Source organism: Puma concolor, chromosome B3 (genome assembly GCF_028749965.1).
Source record: "Puma concolor isolate L17-30 chromosome B3, mPumCon1.1.hap2, whole genome shotgun sequence".
Lineage (NCBI taxonomy): Eukaryota > Metazoa > Chordata > Mammalia > Carnivora > Felidae > Puma > Puma concolor.
The window spans coordinates 23,391,766-23,417,292 of NC_141672.1; the positions used below are offsets into that span (position 1 = coordinate 23,391,766).

General features: G+C 36.9%; 1 protein-coding gene across 9 annotated transcripts in view; it reads left to right on the forward strand.

Annotated features, from left to right (window-relative positions):
• The window catches only part of CEP128 (centrosomal protein 128), a 397,276-nt gene that overhangs the window by 289,981 nt on the left and 81,768 nt on the right, over positions 1–25,527 (forward strand). For all 9 annotated transcript variants that reach the window (XM_086709100.1, XM_086709103.1, XM_086709099.1 and 6 more), the window contains one exon: positions 19,436–19,485. In XM_086709100.1, the coding sequence (XP_086565226.1) occupies positions 19,436–19,485 (50 nt within the window). The remainder of the gene's footprint in view (positions 1–19,435; positions 19,486–25,527) is intronic.

Here is a 25,527-nt window from a genome sequence, read left to right on the forward strand (position 1 = left end):
AAGGGACAGATGTGTGTACTGTTTTAGATGATTTTAGATCAGGGAAGTCCTTTCCAATATGAGCAGAGACCTAAATGAAGTGAAGGATTGAATGGAAAGTTTGTTCTAGGCAGAAGGATCCTTCCTGGCGAAGAACCTGAGTAGAGTTAATGGCATAGAGAAGCAAGTAGGACTGGAGCTGAGACTGTAGGAAGGAGAGCTTTAATAGAGCGCAGAGAGAGCCAGTGGAAGTGTTCAAGGAAGGGTTGCATATGTGAGGACAGGACTTAAAAATGAGATCTACTTTGGGAGAAGGGGGAAATGCTATAGGAAGACCAATCCTTCCGATGTGTCTTTTGCTATTGTTTCTCACTCTATCTCTTTCTCTTCTTTCTCTGGTTTTCTGTTATTTCGGTTACCCTGTAACTGGTCATATTTATTAATCTTTTCTTAGTATACAGTTATTTTCTTTAGAGCACCTATTTATTTTGAAAATGAACCACATCTGTTTGTATTTAGATATAGCCTTTGATATTGATAAATATATATATATCAGTATCAAAGTAAGGTAAGAGTACAGGAAGTGATGATAACAGAGAAGAGTGTAAGTAGTGTTTTAGATCTTTTTAGATCAGAAAAGTCCTCTCTGATAAGATGGCATTTGAACAGAGATCATGCATGTATATACACACACACGTACATATACACATGTATTTGTGTATATATATGTGTGTGTAAACATATATGTACACACATATATATAATAACATAGTGTCCAAGAGCCACATACATGGTTTCCACATATATTCACATATGAAAGTGCTGGGAAAAGAGGTCATTGTTTGGAGTAGAACCCTTGAGTCTGTTACAAACTTGTACACTTGCCTAAACCTTATGGATTAGATTGCAAGTATAGGACATTCTGTTTCCCAAAGATCACAATTTCTACTTTAGGGAATCTAAACAATGAGCATTTTCCTTTCCTTTCTCTGTTTTATAAGCCTAAACTTCCCTCTAGCCTGTCAGTTATGATTATATGTACAGTTCCCAGCTAATGCAAATAAGAGAAGCTGCTGGTGGAAATAAGAGTTATAAAGAGACTTCCAGAAGTATGGTGGCAACATGAAATTGATTGAGTCAGTGTGCTGGTTGAGGTCACAGAGCATGGATTCTTTGAATATAGCTGCAAGTCACCACCATCCACATCTTTTGCATTTTCTGTCCTATTTTTCAGTCAAAATGCTGTAGATCTAGAAGCCAAAAAAAAAGAAAAAAGACAAAATGCCTCTGTCACTGTTTCATGATCAACCCTAATGGGAAAAGAAAAGTTAATTAAAATCTATGAAAATGAATCGAGTAACCTTTAAAGATAAGCAGTACAATGTAGCCAGTGTTAATATGACAATTTGTTAATGGACTAGGCAGTTGTAATAGGTTTTAAAAATAACTTTGAAATTTTTTTACGTTTAAACAAAAGTTACTAATTAAAGGAAGCAATGACCTGTATGTGAGGCTATCCATGAAAACCATTTGCCATCTGAACAGAACACCAAAGAAAACACTCATTTAAGATTTTTCTTTTCATGCTATAATCTTACATTGGAAACTGTTTGTGTTTACTCTTATTTTTCTGTTGCCAGTTAGTTTAGTATTCTTTAATCCCTTCTATTTGCATGAGACACACATTTTAAATTCTCATTAATAGTAAAGGACTAAAACCACTAAAATCCCAATCTCACCTCTTCGTGAACTGGGTTTGGTGTACTCAAATGCCCTGTAGAACATCTGTATAATGCCTCATTTGGGGGAGAACTATCCTTTGAAAACATTCTTGGTCTTGTTTTTTTGTTTTTTGTTTTTTTCTTTTTTCTTTTTTTTTTCCTATTGCCTTGACACTGACGAGGAAAGAAACTGATCTGGCAAATGAAAATATTTGTGTTATTTAATCCACGTGTAAAAATCCATTTTCTGCTGTTTTTCTACTTCCAGATGAAACAGTTGATTTAACTTATTTATTGGAATTTAAAAAGGACTCTGAATAAGAAGATATAGAAGAATTACTGTAATTGTGAGGATTTGAAGAACAAAAAGGGAAGATTTGTAATTATCTGAAGTGTATTTACCCTGGGTGTAAAAGAAAACAGATAGGTATTAGAGGTGAATGAGAATGAATTTGTCACATGTTCATTATCTATAAACAGTCCTAACAATATGAATAATTACTTAAACTAAGTGAAGAATCTGTTTAGGCTTCTAATAAGTTTTTTGGGGGTGATTGTCGTCCATATTAATTCTGGGTAGTTGTTACTCATACAGATTGAGTATGTCAACTCACAGACAACGACTAATATGTAGAGACCTTGCAACAATCTGCCAAAGTACAGTGCTTAAAGATTCAGCGCTGGAGGGATCTTTGCAATAATCTAGGCTGCTCCCATTATTTTACTGATGTAATCACTGTGGCTAAGAAAGATTAAGTGGTCATTTTTATAAATCCATTAGCTAACTAATAGCAGAGGAAGAATTAGAACCCATGTCTTCTGATTGTCATTCTGGTGTTTTCCACTCTACTGAGTAAACCATACCATTTGAATGGGCTTGGTAGAAACTTGGCCATAAACTTGAACATTACTGATTGGCTTGTATAGTCATGGGTTTTACCATTATTATCCTAATTGTCAAGTTATCCCAATTGTAGATATGACTAGATTCTTCTGACTTTTGCCAGAGGGTAACTACTTTTTGTTTTTTGTTTTGTTTTGTTTGGGTCTTTTTTAAAAAAAGAATTTGTTTTTAACTAATCTGTACACGGGGTTTGAACGCACAACCCTGAGATTAAGCTACATGCTCCATTGACTAAGCTAGCCAGGTGCCCCAGAGGATAACTACTTTTGGAATAGGAAGTCTCAATTATTTCAGAAATATTAGAAGGGGATAACATTTAGAAGAATAGTATAAAATGTAATGTAGTAAATTATAGTTATAGCTTCAGAATAATTACTTTGAAATGCTGATATTATTTCCCTATTTTGTATCATCTGGTTTGTCATCTAATGTTCCTCTCTTGAGGGACATATATCAAATCTGTGATGTTTCTAAATCGGCCCAAGATAGTGAGCTCTTAACCTCTCCAGCTGGTATATAGATTGAAAACTAGAATACAGCAAAGTAGGAGTAAACGTTTTTTCTTTCTCTTATCCGCTTACTCTATGAATGTTTATTAAGAAATTTGGCTTTTATTGTTTTCTTACAAATCCCTTTACTCAGTAATGTTTCTTTAGCATATACAATATTCTGAGCTAAAGTTCCTGAACATGGTACTTATCAGAGTGTGAATTTGATTACAGGTTCAAATGTATAACAATGAACTATAATAGAATAAATAATAAAGTACTCTGTGAACACAGAAACGAAAGCAATGTTTCCAGGAGTATGAATGGTATTTGGACATGGGATGGTTTGTGAAAGTCTACAGAGGATATTTGTTAAGCTGGGATTTGAAGAGTGGTTAGATATTTTCTAATTAGTGAAGTTCAGGAAGGACATTACAGATAATGTAAGGAGATATTGAAGTGATGATAAAAGATAATGGTCTTGGAAGTAAACTTTGGAGAGATCCTTTATAAATAATGTACCAAGGAGTTTGGACTTTATCTCAACATGGGAAATACTAGACATCTACATTTCACCATTCTCCCCTGCCCATACATTCATGGAAGACATCAAAACTGAATTTAAGACCTTCCACTGAGCTCAGACATATCCCTGGAGTACATGACCATACACACTCTAGGAAGTCATGACCAATTGGTCGCTTATGGCAGCACAGATGGAATCCAATACTGTAACTATTTCAAAGCCACAGAACATCCTTGAGCAAAGAGTGACATAGCAAATGTTCTAGATTCATCACTCTGGGCAGTCTAGGGGAGAGGTTGAGTGATGAGACACTGAGGGTAGAGAACACAGGTAGGACACTATTGTAATTTGGATGAGAATTTCAGAACACTTTTTGAAATGGAATTTTTGGAACTTGAAGATACCATTGCTTTTCTGAAAGTGTTAGTAACAACTTTTCTCCCCATCGCATCCATTTTGGATTTAATAAAACCTGCGTAGTGTGTTTCACACCACTCTGCTATAGTGATTCCTGTAAATTCAGATCAACAAAGGACTTAATTTCTAGTTACAACATATGGGAGGGGGAGGGAATAATAACTTAGAGTCCGTGTCTTCAGAACAGAGTATAGTATCTGAGAAAAAACTGGTCTCTATCCTGTCAGTGTGTGGCTATACATAATTATATCTCTCTTGCAGGGCTCTCTAATCATCAACACAATTTATATTCATAATTAATAATAATAATTATATCTTTGTACAGGTGTGATGAAATAATAATGATGATTACTATTAACTGAAAAAGCTATGTATATTATTTCATACAATCAGTATAACAGTTCCATAATGTTGGCATTTTTGTCCCCATTTGAGAGTGAAGGAGAGAGGAATATGTGGATATGGTTATATATCCAAGTGATTCTTACACTGAAGCTCATGCTGTGTATTCTTCAGCATGTCCAAGGTGTTTTTATTTTTTTATTTCTTTTATTTCAGTAGTAGTACAGTGTCAAGCCATATACTTTCCTTTAGAAATATGGGTTAACTATAGTTGTCTAGAAAAGAGAAGATGGCTGTGTAGGCTAGGGCAGTTACAATGAGGATGGACAGGAAAGGGCAGATGTTGGGATACTGACCTCAAAAAGTAATTAATTAATCAATTCACTCTAATATCCATTATCTATTATTTTGTCTAAAGCCATTCTGATTTTTTATTTTTTAAGCTTTTATTGAAATTCCAGTTAGTTAACATATAGTGTAATATTAGTTTCAGGTGTAAAATATAGTGATTCAACACTTCCATACATCACTTGGTGCTCATCACAAGTGCATTCCTTAATCCCTATCACCTATTTTACCCCTGCCCCCACCCCCATCAGTTTGTTCTCCATATTTAAGACTCTGTCTCTTGGTTTACCTCCCTCTTTTTTTTTTTTTTTTTTTTGTTTTATTGCCTTTGCTCATTTGTTTTGTTTCTTTTTTTTTTTTTTTTTTTTAATTTATTGTCAAGTTAGCTAACATGCAGTGTATACAGTATGCTCTTGGCTTCAGGAGTAGGTTCCTGTGATTCATCACTTACATACAACACCCAATGCTCGTCCCAACAAGTGCCCCCCCTCAATGCCCGTTGCCCATTTTCCCCGTCCCCCCACTCCCTCAGTTCTCTGTATTTAAGAGTCTCTTATGATTGTCCTCCCTCTCTGTTTTTGACTATTTTTTTTCCTTTCTTCCCCATGGTCTTCTGTTAAGTCACTCAACTTCCACATAGGAGTGAAAACATATACCTATCTTTCTCTGATTTATTTCACTTAGCATAGTACTCTCTAGCTCCATCCATGTTGTTACAAATGGAAAAATTTCACTCTTTATGGCTGAATAATATTCCTGCGTGTGTGTGTGTGTGTGTGTGTGTGTGTGTGTGTGTATACTATATGCATTTATCTATCAATGGACACTTGGGCTGCTTCAGTAATTTGACTATTTTAAATAATGCCACAGTAAATATAGGAGTGCATATTAACTTTTTGAATTAGTGTTTTCATATTCCTTAGGTAAATACTAGTAGTGGAATTACTGGATCATATGGTAGTTCTGTTTTTAATTTTTTGAGGAACCTCCACACTGTTTCCCACCATGGCTACACCAGTTTGCATTCCCACCAACAGTGCCTTAGTATTCCTTTTTCTCCACATCCTTGACAACATTTGTTGTTTCTTGTGTTTTTTTATTTTAGCCATTCTGACAGATGTGAGATGTATCTCGTTGTGGTTTTGATTTGTATTTCCCTGATGATCAGTGATGTTGAGCATATTTTCATGTGTCTACTGGACATCTGTATGTCTTCTTTGGAAAAATGTCTATGCAGGTCTTCTGCCCATTTTTTAATTGGTTTGTTTCGTTTTTCAGTGTTGAGTTTTATAAGTTCTTTATATATTTGGTATACTAACCCTTTATCAGATATGTCATTTGCAAATATCTTCTCCCATTCCATAGGCTGTCTTTCAGTTTTGTTGATAGTTTCTTTTGCTGTGCAGAAGTTTTTTATTTTGATGGAGTTCTAATAGTTTATTTTTGCTTTTGTTTCCCTTGCCTCCAGAGACGTATCTAGAAAGAAGTTACTGTGGCCGATGTCAGAGAGGATACTGCCTGTGTTCTCCTCTGGGATTTTAGTGTTTTCATGTCTCACATTTAGGTCTTTCATCCATTTTGAATTTATTTCTGTGTATGGTGTAAGAAAGTGGTCCAGTTTCATTCTTTTGCATGTTGCTGTCCAGTTTTCCCAACACCAGTTATTGAAAAGATGGTCCAAATTTCTGCACATTTGCACATTGATTTTTTTATCCTGTGACTTCGCTGAATTCATTTACTGAATTCAGTTTTTTGGTGGAGTCTTTCGGGTTTTCTATATAGAGTATCATCTCATCTGCAAATAGTGAAAATTTAACTTCTTGCTGATTTGGATTCTTTTTATTTCCTTTTGTTGTCTGGTTGCTATAGCTAGGACTTCCAATACTATGTTAAATGACAGTAGTTTCATTGAACGTTTTATTATGAGGATAATTTTCTATTCACATGAAGTTGTGAAACTATTGAGAGATCCCATAACATATAAAGATACCCTTACCCATTCTCTCCCAATAGAAATATCTTGCAAAACTATTGTATAATAGCACAACCAGGATATTGACATTGATACAGTCAAGATTTAGAACATTTCCATGGATACAAAGATCCTTCATGGTACCATTTGTGGCTACACCCACTTTTCTTCTACCCTCAATCCATCCTTAACTCATGGCAACCACTAATCTGTTCTCCATTTCTGTGATTGTATTCTCCATCTGTTTCATTAATCTATGCGTATATACCTTCACAAAGACCACACAGTCTTGATTCCTGTAGCTATGTAATAAACATAGAGATTGAATAGACTGATTTCTCCCAGTTCACTCTTCTTTTTAAAAACTGTTTTAGCTACTCTTATTTCATTTTCTTTCCATACAGATTTTAGAATAATATTGTCTTTTATATTGATTTAGAGAGAATTGATAACTTTATGCTGCAAGTCTTCCAGTCCAGGATCACAAGATGTCTCACCGTTGTTTTGTGTCTTTCAGCATGCAAGTCCTTTACGTGTATTGTTAAATTTACACTTAGGTATTTCATTGGGGGAGAAGGGTCTTTTCAACTGGTACTATAGTTTTTAATTTTGGTCTTCACATATTCATTCTTAGTATGTTGAGATATGATCAGTTTTTATATGTTTATCTTGTATCCTGTGACCTGGCTGAACTCACTTATTGATTCCAAGAGCTGGTTTTTATTTTGAGTTTTTGTTTTTGGTGGGTTTTTTTTTTTTTTTTGGCAAATTCTTTGAGATTTTCTATGAAGACTATCATGTCATCGGCAAATAGAGGCATTTTTGTTTCATTGTTTCTGATTTGTATACCTTTTATTTCTTTGTTGTATTGTATTGTATTGGAGAGATCTTCCAAAACCATAATAACTAAGAATTGTGAGAAAGAGCATTCTTGCCTTATTTCTGACCTTAAGGGGAAAACATTCCCTTTTTCACCATTAAGTATAATGTTAGTTGTAAGGTTTTTTTGTAGGTGCTCTTTATCAAATTGAGGAAATTCCCTTGTATTTTCTTTTCTGAATTTGTTTTTTAAAACCATGAGTATTATGAATTTTGTGGAGTAGTTTTTATATATCAATTGATATAATCATGTGATTTTCTTCTTTACCCTGTTAAGATGACAGATTATGGAGATTGATTTTTGAATATTGAGTCAACCTTGCATCCTTAGAATAAACCCAACTTAGTCATGATATATAATTCTTTTTATATGTTGTTAAATGCTATTTGCTAAAATTTTGTTACGGATATCCACATCTGTATTTAGGAGAGAGCTGCAGGGTTTTTTTTTTTTTAATCTTTTTTTTTTTTTAGCTATATTTTTGGTACTAGGGGAATACTGGCATGATGAAATGAATTGGCAAGTATTCCCTTTTTTTCTGTCTTCTAGAAGAGATTGTGTAAAATTGATGCTAATTCTTTTTTAAACATTTGGTAGAAATCACAGGGAATTCTTACGGGAGTTTTACAATTATAAATCCCATTTCCTTAACACTTACAGGCTAGTCAAATTATGTATTTTATATTGGGTGACTTATAGCACTTTGTACTTTTTAAAGAAGTGACTCGCCTCATCCATGTTCTCAAATTTATATATGAAGAGTTGCTTGTAGTCTTCCTTAATATCCTTTTAATAGCTACAGTATTTGCAGTGATATCCTGTTTCATTTCTAATATTGATAATTTCCCTCCACCCTCTTTTCTGTCTCAGTATCACTCTGTTGGTCAGCCTTGCTAAAGGTTTGTCAATTTTCTTGAACTATGTACGGAACCAGCTCTTTGTTTCATTAATTTTTTCTATTGTTTTTCCATTCTTAATTTCATTGATCTCTGTTATTTGTTATTTCCTTCCTTCTGCTGCTTGGGATTTATCTTGTTCTTTTTTGGGGTTCTTGAGTTATAGAATATTCATTTAAGACCTTTTCTCTTTTCTAATGCATGCATTTAGTGCTATAGATTTTCCTGTCAACACTGATTTGGCTGTGTCCTATAATCGTTTTATTCAGTGTATGATATTTTTTTAAATCTCCCTTGAGACATTATTGTCTTTGACCCGTAGATTATTTAGTGTTGTTTAGTTTCCAAGTGTTTAAAGGTTTTCCTGATATTTATGCTTAAATCTTTGATATGTGCTTCTATCTAGTCTGATGATTTTCTATCTAGTTGTACAATTGGTTGTTGAGAAAGGAATGTTGACTTCTCCAACACCAATCTTTAATTTTTCCATTTTTCTTCTCAGTTATATCAGTTTTTTCTTCACATTTTGTTTTTTGCAGATTTGTCTTTTGGTATATACATATATAGGATTGCTATGTCTTCTTGGTAGATTAGCTCTTGTTATCATTATATATAATGTCCTTTGCTTTTTCTGTTAATTTTCTTTGCTCTGAAATCTACTTTGTCTCGTACTGATCTATCATTCATGGTTTTTTCATTAATGTCTGCATGGTGTATCTTTTTTCATTTTTTACTTTCACCCTGCTGAATCAGTATATTTCAAGTGAGTTTTTTGGGGTATCTATGTGGCTCAGTCAGTTAAGTGTCTGACTTCAGCTGAGATCATGATCTCACGATTCGTGGGTTTGAGCCCCACCTTGGGCTGTGTGCTGAAACTCAGAGCCTGAAGCCTGCTGAGGATTCTGTATCTCCCTCTCTCTGCCTCTCTCTCTCTCTCTCTCTCTTTCTCTCTTTCTCTCTCAAAAATAAATATTTAAAAATTTTTTTAAAAATTAAGTGAATTTCTTATAAATAGTATATAGTGGGGTCCATGGATCATATCACAGATTTTTTTTTAAAAGAGAGAGAGAGAGACTCTTTTTTTTTTTTCGGTTTATTTATTTTGAGAGAGAGCACGAGAGAACATGTGCACATGAGTGGGGGAGGGACAGAGAGGAAGAGAGAGAGTATCCCATGCAGGCTCTGTGCTGACATGGGGCTCAATCCCATGAACCATGAGATCATGACTTGAGCCAAAATCAAGAGTCTGAAACTGATCTGAGTCAACCAGGCACCCTGGATCATGTCATGGATTAATGACAGAGAGGTCATTAATCCAATCTGGCAATTTCTATTTTTTTAATTGGTATATTTAGACCATTTTCATATAATGTAATCATTGATATGTTAGAAGTTAAGTCTGCCATTTTTGTTTATTTTTTGTGTTTTTTATTTCTCTGCTTTTATTAACCCCACCTTTACTGTGGGTTGTTGTTTTTTTTGTTTTTTTTTTTTGGTTTTTTTTTTAGCATTTTTGTTTGTTTGTTTGTTTTTAATTCCATTTTATCAGTTGTGTTTTTGAGTGCATCTCTGTGTAACTCTTTTGGTTGTTGCTGTAAGCATTACATTGTATATACACAGTTATCACAGTCTACTAGTATTGTATTTTACCAGTTTAAAGTGTAGAAAATTTCTTTCTTCATGTTCTTTTGCCCTGACTGACCCAGTCAGTATAGCATGAGACTCTTGATCTCAGGGTCATAAGTTCAAGCTCTCATGTTGGATGTGGAGCCTACTTAAAAAAATTAAAATGTATATGTATATGTGTGTGTGTGTGTGTGTGTATACATATATACAAATGTATGTACTATAAATATTTCCTCTATATGCATTTAGAACCATGTCAGATAGTATTCAAATTTTTTTGTCTTAACATCAAACATAATTTTATGTATTTTTTTATTTAATTTTTATTTACTTTTTGAGAGAGAGAACAGGGGAAGGGCAGAGAGGGAGAGAAAGAAATCCCAAGAAGTTTCTGTGCTGTCAGCAGAGCCCAATGTTGGGCTCAGACCCACGAACTGTGAGATCATGACCTGAGCAGAAATCAAGAGTCCAATGCTCAATCTACTGAATCACCTAGGTGCCACCAAACATAATTTTAAAACTCAATAGGAGAAGGAAAATCTATTGGATTTATGCATATTTTTTATTACTGTGTTCTTTCTTTCTTCCTAAACTTCTAAGATTCTTTCTTTTTTAATCATTTCTTCTCTTTTCTTAGAGAACTTTCCACAACCAATGTTTTAGTGTTGGTCTGCTGACAACAGATTATTTTAATTTCTGTTTCACTAGCATTCTAATTGTTTTCCCCCTATAACCAATTTATTGTTTCTCTCTCACTGCTTTCAAGATTTGTTCTTCATATTTGTTTTTCATAACTTTGTCTGTAATGTATTTAGCATAGATGTAGGGTAGACCCAGGAGTCTGAAATGCCTAGGAATCTGAGTGTGGTTTAGTAGTAGGTGCATCAAGACACCAGCACAAACTTTTGTATCTTCCATAAATCGATTATTGAAGAACAAGTCAAATACCTAGGATTTCTATGGGCCCAAAAAATACATACTCACTTATAAGCATAGAATCAGAATAGGGCCTAAAATAAACTGCCTTCCTACCTATGGAATTTAAATAAAAACCAAACTTTCTATTAGGTGGACACACTTTAGAGATAGTGTATGTAAAAAGAAGTATGATTTTATGCCTAGGTTTGAGCATATGAAATTTATTGTTGAAGTGGCGTTTACAGTAGATTATAAACTTCTCTTGCTCATCTTATTCATTGTCACATTAATTCTATTGACCAAGACAGCCCTGAAACCAATTTAGAACAGTGACTTTTGGATTAATGTGTATGTTTTTACTTTCTCTGCTTGTGTTGCTAATAAAAAATGATAAGAATCTTATTTGTTGGCTGAGTCAGAATTTTTTGTTCTATATCGTGGTGGTTCTCCAAGCCAGGGCCAAGACTGAGATGGAATGGGGTAGATTGTTGTGTTGTTTTCTGTAGGGTAGCAGTTTTGTGGAGAAGAGGTTTTAAAATCTCTAAAGTTGTCAAGATGGAAAGTTTTACCAGCAATGAATTGGCATCAAATAAAACATGAGTACCTGTATTTGGATGTTTTACCACATACCCAAGACAGACAGTGGATTGTAAACCTTTCATTTATTGGACTATTTGGGCTCCATCTGTAGACCAGTATGTTGTTTCAGCGTCTGAGACAAACCACAGAGGCTAGCCATACTTTTTGAATGTTGTTCTTCATTTTAATCTGTGTGTTTTCTGTGGTCAGTCCTGATGAGAAAACTCTTAACTCATTGTGGTATATCCAGATATGTACCAGTGGGTGGCAGTAGATATGGCAGAGTTCTCAGTAATGTAGCTACCAATCATAGATGGAGTCTAAAAGCAGTACACTTGAAGGCTTTTTTTTTTTTTTTTTTTTTTTGCTTATTTGTTTTAAAATGCATCTGATTATATTTTCACACATATTCCTGATTTTAACAGGCATACTGAAGGGTAATTTTTAAAATAATAACAGCTAACATATAATTCTTACTAAGTGTTTTACATATATTAATTTAAAAACAACACATTTGATTTTTTGAGATATTTTGGTTAATGTAAAGTTATATTATTATCCATTTATCCCATTTACATATATTAGTGTGATAGAATAGAAAAACATTTGCTGATAAATATTATATCATTAAGTGGAGGAACTATTCAGCTGTCAGCCGTTCATTTAAACAGATCTGTTGTTTTATTTTGTGAGATATTCTGTATGTTGTGTGTTGAGCACATCTTGCCAAAAACAACTGCCTTTTCCAATGTTTTTAAGTATTTGCTTTCCATCAAAGCCACATCTTTTAATGTCATCTCCCAGGGTTGAGGAATTTCATTTTGGACAGCAATTAACTATAGGTCTTCTCACAAATTGTTGTTACACAATTTGGTTTCACAAAGTTTCCTTTAAGTTTGGGAAAGCATTGGAAAATGTGTAAGCATTTATGACAGAGTTTGGAATAGTATGTCCAATACTATTGTCCAATACATCTTGAAAGGCAAAGGATACCAGTCACTTGTGTGCAGGAAAAAGTATTGGACCCTGGTCCAGTTTAGAAGCTCTGGGCTCAGGTTCATGCATTTCTGTTCACTAGCTGTGTGACATTGACAGAGACTTTTGCTCTTTGGGAACTCAGTCCTCATCTATAAAATGCGAGGAGATTGGATTAGATCAGTGGTTTTCAATCAGCATAATTTGGAGCTTTATAATAGCTCCACCATGGCATCACAGGCATTGATCCCAAGATACAAATGAAGTCCCAATAGGCTGGCCCCTAGGTCCTCCCTTCTGCTTTCACCTGAGAAGCTTCCTTCAGCTTTTAAATTACTTCCTTTATTTATAATATACACTGGAAAGTGTATGTGATTTCATTTGTAAGACAGAATTCTACTTGTTTCATTTTTTTAATATTTTTTAAACACTCTGTGTTTTTTTTTTAACGTTTATTTTTGAGAGAGAGAGAGAGACAGAGACAGAGCACGAGTGGGACAGGGACAGAGAGAGAGGGAGACACGGAATCCAAAGCAGACTCCAGGCTCTGAGCTGTCAGCACACAACCCAACACAGGGCTTGAACCCACAAACCGTGAGATTGTGACCTGAGCTGAAGTTGGACGCTTAACCGACTGAGCCACCCAGGTGCACCTCTACTTGTTTTTTAAAAAAAGGATGAAAATCCTGGGATTAGGTTATTTCGATGGTCCTTTCTGTCCCTAAAGTATTAATGATTCCAATAACTAGGGAGCCAAAAAAGAAACAGAGAAATTGGGCATTGACTTTAGCCCGTTGCTGGCATCTTGAGTATCCAGTATACAACTGTGGGAGGCTAGGTCCATCATTTATGACCTCTGAAGGGTTGTTGTGTGCTTTTATTTGATTAATTTTATTATACCACAACTGCCACCCACAAAGATGAATGACATAGATTTACTTTTTAAAGAGCTTACGTTCATTGAGAATTTACATTATCTATTGTTTTAGGCAAATGTCAGGACACAGAGTAATCCTGAAGAGGAGCATTGATTACTAAGTGAGATATAGAACCCAGAAGCTAAATGCTTTTCTCTGCTATCATTAATTCGCCATACTCTGCTGCCAGTGCTACTCTGTCCACTGCTGCTGTTATAAATGTTGCTGTATCTGAAGCCCTTGTTTCTACAACTTTTTCTGTATTACCAGCTGAATGGGGTTATAATATGGACGAGATATTTTACAGTAAAGATGAAAGGGAAAATCTACTCCTTTCTAAACTTAATCTCCAATCTTTCTATGAAGGGTCAAGTTTCTAGATAGATTTGTTGCTCAGGTACAGCTGGACATGATCCTCCTTTTAAAAGCAAATAAACAAGCAAACAACCTATCTGCTCCCTTGGCTACTAGGAACCAGGATCAATATAAAAATGTGTCAAACCTTCTTAAACAGCCAGACCACTAGTTGCAAAAACTGAAGGAAGTAGTACAAGACTGTCTTAGCCAAAAACATGGTCATGATATATTACCCTGAATGTGCCAGAGAAATGCAAAGTGAAACAAAACAACACAACACAACCAGATTCTCCACTTCTCATCCACTGATGTCCTGCTTTTTTAAATGGGATTCCCTCCCACATGACCATATGTCATAATGAGTTAGTATCAGCTCATTTAAAGAGTTGGAGCCAGTCCAAGGAAAACACACAGGACTGCTCTGCCCTTTTCACCAAAAAAAATCTTTCATTAACTAATGTTGATGGAAGCACATTTAGCCACAGCAATTTGCATCGCAGTTGAATTGCTGTTTGTATTGAACAGCAGACCAGAGAATAATAAAGCAACACATGAACATGCCAGTGAGCAAGGGAGCAGAGCATGCTCTGATCATTCGTTCTAAAGCTGGTAAGAGCAAACAACAGCAAGATTGCTTGTTCTAACGAGGGGTGCACTAGTCACACTCTGTTGTCACAGCCTTATGTCACGTCAGCCGTCCAGAGGTCTCACCTACATTGTCTCATCTTGTGGTTGCCGCAGAGTAGTTGCTTCTCAGCAGGGCCCACTGGCCATATTTTCTCGTCACAGGTTAATAACCCCGTTCATCATCCCAAAGACATGTACTTGAACAAAGGAACTAACAAGTGAGCAATTGCACAGAGCAGTGATGTTGGTGGAGAAGACAATTTTGGGGATCCAAGTTAAATAGCAACCGTAGAGAGGCAGTAGTTAGGGAGGATATGGATATGAAGACATCGGAGCCCTGATTGTTGACATCAGAGAACTCCTAAAGGAAATCAGAGGAGTAGGAACATGTGCAAATTTTAAAATAACAGTATGAAGAAAGGTACAATTAAGCACTGAGTGGTACAAATGAGAGCACGATATGATATATACAGCAAGAAGATTAGAGAGCAAAGTGCTAGCTGTGGCTTTAGCCCTAACTAGGTAATCTTGGGCAAATCATTTGCCTTCTCTGTATTTATTGTAGGATGAAATGCTTCCCTGTATAACAGAACATTCTTGCCAATTTCGAGTTCTCCAAGTTTCTGAATAAAGATAAAAAAGTTCAGTACAGCCATACAACCAGAGGCTTTTAAAACTGATGGCAATCCAACTAAACCTAATTTAAGTATAAGTAAAACGAAGGAAAGGAAGGGAGGGAGGGAAGAGAAAGATGGAAGAAAGGACGGAAGGAAGGAAAGAAGAAAGGAAAAAGAAGGGAAACAGAGTTGGAGGGAGAGAGAGCTAGAAGTTCGGGAGTTTTGTGGGCTTCAGGCAAGGGTGGATCTGGTCCTCAGCCAACTCTTTGTCTCTTGGCTCTATTTTCTTCTTTACCAGCTTTGCTGTTTTACAGGTTCCTTTAAGCATAGTACAAAGTACAGCCTTGGAAGCACCAGGCTAATATAAACTTGTGGCTTCAGGAGAGAAACTCTACTCATTTTTGCCTGTCCTGGGCAGGGTTTGTTCCCTTTGTTGTTAGTGGTCCATCCTGGGGCCACTTTGGGCTTGAGTTGACGCCTAGCTGGAGGGGGCACATATACAGGAGGACGCTGTGGCGAGACATGCTGTTAGCAAGTTAGGTAACAAGTGTTGGTGCCTCGCTGGTTCCCACAGGTATCTGTGTGTCTAGGCTGGGGGCAGGGGAGAGGGAAATGGTACCCCCTAGCTCTTTTATTCTTAGAGAAGTGCCCTAACGATCCCTGCCTGTCCAGTATATACTCTGAGATTTTTCATTTCATACTCAGGCATTTTTCAAACTATTGCTTTTATGCTATATCTTTGCAAGGCTCTTTGTTTTACTGTCTCTTTAAGGGTGGAGACTCAGTTTCCTCTCACCCTCCAGGCTCTCCCAGAGTCCAGCCTGGTTATTTTTCAGGTTCCAGGTATTAAGTGCCACTGAGGGTACCACTGACTGAACTCCCGAAATTGTGCCCCTCTAGTTTGCAAAGTCAAATGTTACAGGAATTCCTCTTCTCTGTGCAGGTTCCCCAGGCCTGGGCGCCTGGTCTGAGGGTCTGTTTCTTTCCCCTCTCTGTGCACACTGTGTCCCTGCCTCCTGAGCGTAGTCTGAGGACCTGTTTAGCTCCCAGTCTATCTCTGCCCTTCCTACCCTCTTCCATGTGGCCTCTTCTCTATGTTTAGCTGTGAAGCGTCCATTCTGCCAGTCTTTGAATCATTTCCTGGATTATTTACACTGATGTGGGTATTACCTAGTTGTTTCCATAGGATGAGGTGAGCTTAGGGTTCTCCTACTCTGCCATCATTCCCCAAAGCCCAGGAGTTCTATATTTTTATTAAAAAATTTTTTTTAATTTATTAATTTTGAGAGAGGGAGAAAGTACGAGTGGGGGAGGAGCAGAGAGAGAGAGGGGGAGAAAGAGAATCCCAAGGAGGTGCAACACCATCAGAACAGAGCCCAATGCAGGGCTTGAACTTACAAACCATGGGATCAGGACCTGAGCCGAACTCAGATGCTTAACCAACTGAGCCAAGCAGGCACCTCTAGGAGTTCTTTATTTTATTTTATTTTATTTTATTTTATTTATTTTATTTGAGTTTATTTGAGTTTATTTATTTATTTAGAGAGAGAAAGAACCAAAGGGGGAGGGAGGGAGGGAGGGAGGGGGGACAGAGGAACCAAAGCAGGCTCTGTGCTGACAGCAGAGAAGCCTGCTGTGGGGCTCAAACTCGAACTGTGAGATTATGACCTGAGCCGAAGTTGGATGTTTAACCGACTGAACTACCCAGGCACCCCAGGAGTTATATATTTTAAATGCCAATTGTAGTAATCTCTGTAGTCGTTTTTGTTCAATTGTCCAAAATCAAGGGTTGCAATGGTATTCGCTTTGCTGGAAAGCAGCTTGATCTCTATGCATTTGGAGAAAATAGAGAACATAATTTTGAAGTTGCAATAATACTATGAAGTTCTGAGGGTGATGGAGCTTCTTTACATTTATAATTTTATCAAATCTGTGAGTTGAGCTTGACTCTATAGGAGATCCAATACCCATTAATTATCCAGTAAGTTTTAGCTGTTTGGTGTTTGCTGTACCAAGCTGACTCTGGTGGAATGAGATCAGTTTTCTTTGATTGGTTGATGAACCCTACTGTCCACCACTCCAGGTCCAATGTCCCATTTAACAGTGTAATTCATTACAAGGGGCCTAGCTTAGAGAACCTTCTAATCTTGTACGTAGAAACTATCCTTCCTGTTCCTTGTCCTCCTGGGATTATCAGTGAAGGTGCTCCATCCTTTCCCCTAGCCAAACAGTAGTCAAGAGATGTGAGCAAGTCTCATTAGCTCCTCTCTTCATGGAATTTGGAGTGGAGTGACACAAAGATTAGAGACACCCAGGATAAAATGCCCATTAGTCCATGCTACTTACATCCCTAGCCTTCAAGACCAGTTGTTATTCTCTGCATAGTCAAGATCCTTTCTTCCAGGTATCTATTAATTACTCTTATATACTTCTAATAAATCTGAAAGCTTCCTGTACAGTTAACAACTGGTTGCTGTAAGTTAGCAAGTGCTGGGTACCAAACCATCCCCCAATTCCATTCTTTAGGTCTGGATTCTGTGAATTGGACTTGGCCCTGGACTCAGCTGGGCAGTTTGTCTGGTCTCCACTGGGATCCCCTTCTGAGTCCTCTGTGGTCATCATCAGGCCAGATGAACAGCTATGCTTCTGGGCATTTGCTAGCTGCCAGTTAAGGCAACCTGCAGGGCGTCTTAGGTGGGAAGAGTCCTGGGCTCTTGTTATCTAGCAGGCTGTCCTGGGCTTGTTCGTAGAGTTCCAAGTAGAAAAATGAAAGTCTGCAAGGCCTCTTGAACTGTCAGTACAGATTGGCACAGAGATGTTTCTGCTGTATTCTCCTTAGCAAATCAAGTCAGGAAGCCAGCCCAGATGTGAGATGTAGAAAGTAGATGCACGTGACCTCTTGATGGTAGTAGCTGCATTGTCACAATGCGAATGAGTAAGGATTCAGAATGAGGAATTTTCGAAGGCACTTAAACCATCTACCACACTCTAAGTTGGTTTCTGTATTGTTAAAGAACCTGATAAGCCTACCAAAAACCCCCTTAAAAGTACAGCCTAATGCATGGACTTTCTCCTCTCGTTTTTTTGATGTAACTCTGATTATGGAAGGTTTAGGAGCCAAAGTTAACTCTTCTATGGGATTCAGAGCAAAAATTACCTGTTACCCTGAATCCCAGTGCATTGTGTCTTGAGGGGATTGTTTGCAATTCCTCTGTAGCTGAATTAGCCATCCAGTCTCATCATCAGTTATATCATCTACCAGGTTTCCTGAAGTTTCAGCCTGTTCAGCTATGACCTATACCAGTATGACTTGGCTACTTACTCACTATAGTATTGCTTCCTGCTGTATGTAGTATAGCACTTGCTAAAAAACATTTGCATTTGCCTTTCTGGGATATATATTGAATTTCTGTAAGTTATAGTTTCCTTTTGTGCAGCATAGCCTCTTGGTGAGCAATATCAATCATGGAGCAAGGCAAATGCTAATATTAATGTGCACTGCTGTAGGTGTTTCTTGCCTGTTTTCATCCAACTTCTGACTCAACCCAGCCCTCTTTAGGTTTGTGAGATCTAATAAGATCATAGCACAGGGTGGTAAAGCTGCAGGCAGAAAATTCTGCTTGCCAAATATATTTTCCTTTATAGCAAGTTTGTAAATTAATGTGGGGCACTGAGATACCATAGCTGTATACATGCATTTAGACAGAACTCTCTTCAGTTGACTACCCTCCCTTCCAGCCACTAATTTCTCTGAGATGATGCCAAGCTCTTGGTCAGATGTAGCTTCAATGCTTCCCACCTTCTCAGCGTGAGATGATAATTAATAAGACTTTACAGCTAAGGTGGTGTTCTGCTTCCATTAATAACACCCATTATTCTAAGATGTTTTAATTTGGTTATAAAAATTGACTCTGGAGGTGGAACTTGGCTTGGAAGCTTATTTTAAGAGCAAATAGTTTGTTTCTCATTTTTCATTTAAAAAAAGTTTTTTTTTTTTTTTAAAGAAAATGTTGTATTACTTTGGAGTTATGTAAGCACTGGGCCAAATTCCTAAAATATTGATATGATTTTGGATTTGTAATTTAGTCAGTTTTATTCTCTGGTATCTCCATCAGAGTCAAGACCTCCCAGGGCTTCTCATCTAGCTTAGGATTGGTAGAGTCCAGAGCTCTGCCCCATCCTATCAGTTGGGATCAGAGGGCATTTCTTTTACATTCCTTTTCACACTTAAACACAAAATTCTCTTTCCAGGCAACAGTTTATACAAGCTATTGACTGAATTGGGTTTGATAGTAAGAGGCAGCTCATTTTCACATTATCCTGATGGGTATTTTACTTTCTTACAGATCTCCTGGAGGAGACCCACAGAAAAGATGAAGAAATGGAATCTCTGCAGGTAAAGTAAATTCTCCCATAGGTCAGGTATCTTTGGGATAAAAACATTTGTTTTACTCTGTTAGGCTTTATTGTTATCACATTCAGACCACAATGCCAAATGGAGTGAAAAATAAGTCTGAATTTTAAAGCCTAAGTTGGAATTTGCTTCCTTTTAGAAGTGTTTGAGAACATTTATAATCTCCTGAAACAGGAAGCCAACTCAGCCCCTGTGCTACTCTTGAAAGGAACCTTTATTTCTTGGTAGAGCTTAATGGGAGGTGCAGCATTAAGAAATGAAAGCAACATCTTTGCAAAGTCACTTCCCCCAGAACAGGGCTGATAAACGAGGATGAATTCAGGGAAGGCACATTCCAAGTGAAAGTCAGGACTGTTCTGACTCCATGAATGTCATCTACCAATGACCAACCAAGAATATTAACACATGTATGGAGCTTAAGATTTACCTTTTATGCCTCTTAATTCACTATGGATTTATACACAGTTCTCGGGCTGGAAAACTGTGTTTGAAAGATTACTCCAGAATTTTAATTGGCAGTTCCATGGCATGAGCAATTGATGTTAACTTGGCATCTGACAGTAGTAGTTCTCTCTTCCTTTTACATTGGGCTCACTTGCAAATGGATAACCCAAGAGTCTGTCTTTATTAGGGGAAACACAATCAGTTATATTCACATGACAGAACCAATTCACTTAATGTCGCATTGGGGATTAAAAACAGTAAATAGTTGGGACATTTAGAGTTCTTCCTGGGCCTGGAAGCTGTAAGGTGGGACTCAAGAGTGATTTAATGAGCTAGCTTGAATGCTTAGGGGTAAAGATGTTTGCTTCTGGCAAATGAAGGATGGGTCAAATGAAGCCCAAAGAGCAAGGGGAATGTTCTGTAATTGGGGATTCTTCTAATTAATGGTGTATTTGTTAAAAGAAAATTATATTAATCTAAAAATGATGAAGAAGAGTGTAGTTCTATATACTTAAAAAAAGTGGCATGTGTTGGCCACAATTCTGTACAGATTAAATTCTTTTAACATCTTGAGCTATAGTCAGGTTGAAAAGAAACAGCCCTGGTTGGTCCTGTCTGGGGCTAGGAAAAATCTCAAGTGTATACTCATCTTGTCTATCTCTGAGAAATTAATATCAGAGTTATGAAAAGCAAAGCTTCTATGTATACTAAATATATATATTGAGAAGGTAATAAAGTCTTTTTAAGGCTCTGTGGTTACACATTGTATTTGCCCACAATAGCACATAGAAACCTATTTATTGAGTACATAGTACATACATGGCCTTTTGAAATGACAGCACAAACCTTTTTAAGTTTATGTCTCTCACAATACAAATGCTGGAACTGGTAATCCTGTTAAATTTAATAGCCTAAGTTTCTGCTCAAATATTTATGAAGAACTGGTAGCATTTTCTACCAAAATGTCCAGCAAGTGCAGTAGAATGCACCAGCCAACTAACAATGGACATGTATAGATGTAGAGTATCCAGTATGATGTCCAGCAGCAGGAAAGCTCAATGTTGGCACTTCATAGTGGTAATTAGTGCCCGATAGTAACACTCCATTAAGAACAAAGAAACTGACACCTCTGAGAATGTACAAGAGTACAGAGACACATCTCCGAAAACCTTTCATTTTAACACGAGGAAAATTCAGCAAAAAGACCTATATTCCTAGGTTTCTGTATTCAAATAGAAATACCACAGGTGATACTTTTGAGAAGACAAAGTATTTAGGCTGAAGTCCTACAATCACACAGAACTTTGGGGAGTCAAAGGCAAAATAGTTTCAAAAACAAAAACAACAATAGCAAAGGATTAGAAATTGACAGCTTTGAATTTTAATAGTGGTTCTGCTTCTGGGCAACTTTGAGTAACTCAATTAACTTTGCTGTGCCTATTTTCTCATCTATAATATAAAATCATAAAACTGTCTTCCAGAAGTATTTAGTGTGGATTAGATTATCCTAGAAGAGAGAGATAAATATTTAATTCCAATTTGCAATGTTAACAAATCCCCATGTATCCAAATTGGAGTCAGTTTTATTTACTCATTATCATCATATAATTATGTATAACAGACATTCTGTATTTAATGTTATCCTCCTTAAGGATAGAGGGGTGTTTATCTCTATACCCTTTCCAGTTTTCTCCAAGTAAAAGATGTGTCATATATTCATCGAACAAATGCTTGTTGAGCACCAGTTCTGTGTAACACTGTACTGAGTGCTAGGGATACAAAGGCAAGCTGCTTCTACTGGATGCATTCCTGCCCTGGGAAAGTATCTGTTATATAATAATAAATGGTGTATAATAAAATAATTAAAAATGATATGAGAGGGGATATGAGTCACTGTGGGAACATATAATAAGAACACACGTCTTTGGTAGAGATAGGATAGGTTGGGTGGACGTGTAGAGGGTTGAAGGTGGGTAGGGTGAGTAGCAAACCAAGTAGGTTTCCCAAAGGAAGCCAATATTTAAATGCTCTGGCAAGTTTGGAGGGAAGATTGGAAGAGTTTTAGGCAATGTGAAGGAAGTAAAAAAACATCAATTTCATGTTTGAGGAAGTAAAAGAAGTTTGGTATGGTAGAATGTAGCATTGAGAGAGAAAAAGCAAAACTGTACTTGATAAGGTAAGCAGAGGTCTAAAGAACCTCATAAAGGAGTTATAATTTTACCTTTGGAATATGGGAAACCAGTTAAAAATTTGAAGCAAAACAACAACATGATCAAGTCTGAATTTTTAATAGGTAACTGGTTGTAAAGTCCAAAATAATTGGGAATATTCAAGATTGAAACCAGAGGGACCAGTTAAGCAGACATTTCTGGGAATCTTGACAACAGAGGATAGTGACCTGGATTGGGTGGTAACAGAGAGCATGAAGAGGAGTGGGTGGTTTCCTAGTATATTTTAAGATCTAAAACTCCATGGAACTTTGAGATTGGTTGCCAGGAAATAAAAAGGAAGGGTTAAGAATGACTCCAAGGTTTCTTGATTGGGCAACTTTGCGGATGGTTGTGCTAGTCAGTGAGAGAAGCGGAAGTTGATTAGTTCACTTTTTGATATTTTCACTTTGGGGGCCTTGAAACATCCAAGTGGCAGTGTCAAAAGGAGGGTTCATACCTGAGGCTAGAGCTCAGAAGGCGAAAATTGAACATGCAGAGTTTGTTGTTGTCAGATTGGTCTCCATATCATGTAGATGGTACTCAAATTCCTAGGAGTGGGGCACCTAGCTGACTCAGTCGGTAGAGCATGCAACCTTGATCTCAGGGTCATGAGTTCGAGCCCCACATTAGGCATAGAGCTTACTTAAAAAAAAAGTCATAGGAGCAATGAAAACTCCCCAGGGGAAGTATGTAGATTAAAGAGATGAAAATTTAGGCCAGAGCCATAGGGAACACTAACTCTTAAATTTCAAGCTAAGGATGAAAATCCTGCAAAGCAGTCTAAGACATAGAGAAAAATCCCAGAAGAGCATAGTATCATGAAGCATGACAAATAATATTTCAAGGGCGAAATAGTCAATAAAACTGGGTAAATATTTGTTAAATTCTTGAATCTACGTGGATAAGGGGCTTAGATTTTAAAGTTAAAATTTACCATACAATAAGTGGTAATTTCCTTTCAAACCTGTGGAGCCACTCTCCTCTTTCACGTTCCCAAATATCTACTATTTAGCACAGCGCCTCACCATAGTAGGTACTCAGTGAATTTTTGTTACTTAGTAAGCAAATGAATTCCACATTGCTGGACTCGTATTTAGCACCAATTTGTGGTCTCAGTAAGTTCTACCCATTAAAAAACAATAACCATCCCTGTCCTAGAGTTCATTTTCTGTTAAAAAAAAATTTTTTTTTGGTGGGGGTGCTCCTAAGTTCTAGCATTCCTGTGTATACACACACACACACACACACACACACACACACACACACACACTTGATTTCACTCTCCCTCCTTTTCTCTATCTTGCTCTGTTTCCCCTCCCTCTTTGAATGTAGTATTGAACCAAAAGGTCAGTAAGTGAGTAATTTGGCACGAGTAGCAAGAAACAGTGGGCAAAGAAAAGGAAAAAATGGCGAGGGAGGCAGGCAGCAGAGAGAAGAGTGTTTTCAATCTTAAGAAGAATCACAAACAATGGAGACAAACATATTTAACAGTGATTTCTAAAATACAGCTGGTAATTACCAGAATTCTTCACTGGAGCTTAATATTGTCTGGCTAGGTTGTGTGTGTGTGTGTGTGTGTGTGTGTGTGTGTGGCATTCATCTGCAGTTACATTGTTTGCTGCTCTTCTTAAAAACAAAGTATTGTCTTTGACCATAAATGTGTGGTATGGTATCAGAGTCCTATTTGCATATGGGTTTTAGGTATATTGAAACAAGCAAATCCTTTATTTAATCCTCTCTGAGATCACCTGAAATGTTTTAAATAGACACAAAAGGTAATCCGTTTCCCTCAATTTAGGTGAAAAATATTCAGTGACTGCCACCTTACTTGTGATGACTGGTAATGAATGGTAGGTGCTGCTATTGTTTTTTGTTTTCGTTTTTGTCAACTACCAACCTACCTGACTCACCTTTCATCACTTTCTTGCTTTGTGAACCCCAGAGCGCAAATCACACCAAAGGAGTACCCTGCTTGGTTACAAAAAGCTTCAAAATGCTACCTAGGACAGACAGTCACTAAACAGAGTATCTGGAAAACGCATATGCCCGCCTCATATGCTAACTCATTTTATGTCAAATAAGATAAAACCAGATGATTGTCCACATGATTTTTCCTATTCACTTTCCTCTTTTACTAAGCCATCTTCACTTCACTTTGAGGCAATATCCATGTCTATAAATTGGGGACAGTAATAATACTGACTTAAAAGGACCTTAGGATTAATTGGGATAAGAAATGCATAAACCTTGGTGCCTGCAGGTCTTCTATAAATATTAATTCCACACACTGACTATTGTTTGTACCTACTGTGCACCAGACATGGTGCTGCATAATGGAATAAAGTAACAAATGTCCCTTTGCCTTCCCAGAGCCACCCTCTCCCTCTCTCTGACTGTACTCACTCCCTCCATGGGCAATCATGACTTTAAATGAAGATTTTAGTCAGATTATGCTAAAGAGAGTGTTGTGTCTTTGGATAGCTACTAAATATAATGAAACAGTGAAAAAAGTCACAATGTGGCGATAATGAAATTGATTATATGGGCCAAATATGAACATCAATCATTTTTTAAGAGGAAAAAGGAAGGAAACTTTCTAGTTGTAAGATCTATAAATAATGTCACAAATATTTCTAGACACAGTTTCTTTAGTATCAGTATTTTCATTAGAAATGAGCTGAATCCTTCATTTAATTAAAAGCATTGGGTTTGTGGGGGTTTTTTTGCAGTAATATATTTTTTTTCTGAGACATTCCAGAAGCTACAGATGCCCTTGAAGGATATTAAGTGGCATTACTGTGACATGCTGTTTTTCAGATGACCCATAATTATACTTAATTTCTTTCCCAGGTAGCTTTTAAAAATAGCTGGAACCTGCCATTTGAAGGATTTGATCTATATTTTTAGAAACTTTGGGGGAGTGGAGGGGCAGGTGTTTGATTTTGTTTTTGTCACTCCAGTAGTGCTCAGGGAAAGCATTTGAAATGAGTGGAAGGAGAATATAATCTTTTCCTCAGCCATTACTTCATTTCAGCTACTTATGGAATAGCCTATGACAACATGGTGTTTGAGGAAAAAATAGAATTGAATTTCTTAGTTCTTTTGGAACAAGTCTAATAAATATTAATATAGGGGAATTATAATATGCAAAAGAATTCCGGTGTAGAGTTGGCAGATACATCATTGGGAATAAACTGGGCAAGAAAAACACCAAAGACCAAAAGCTGACATGGGTAGATAAATCACCCTGGCGGAGGCTGGCAGGATCGTGCATTAATATCTGAGTAGTACCCATAGATGGCCAATCCTCCTGGTGAACAACCATGTGATAAACTGGGATAGTCAACAGACCAACTGGATAATTTCCACG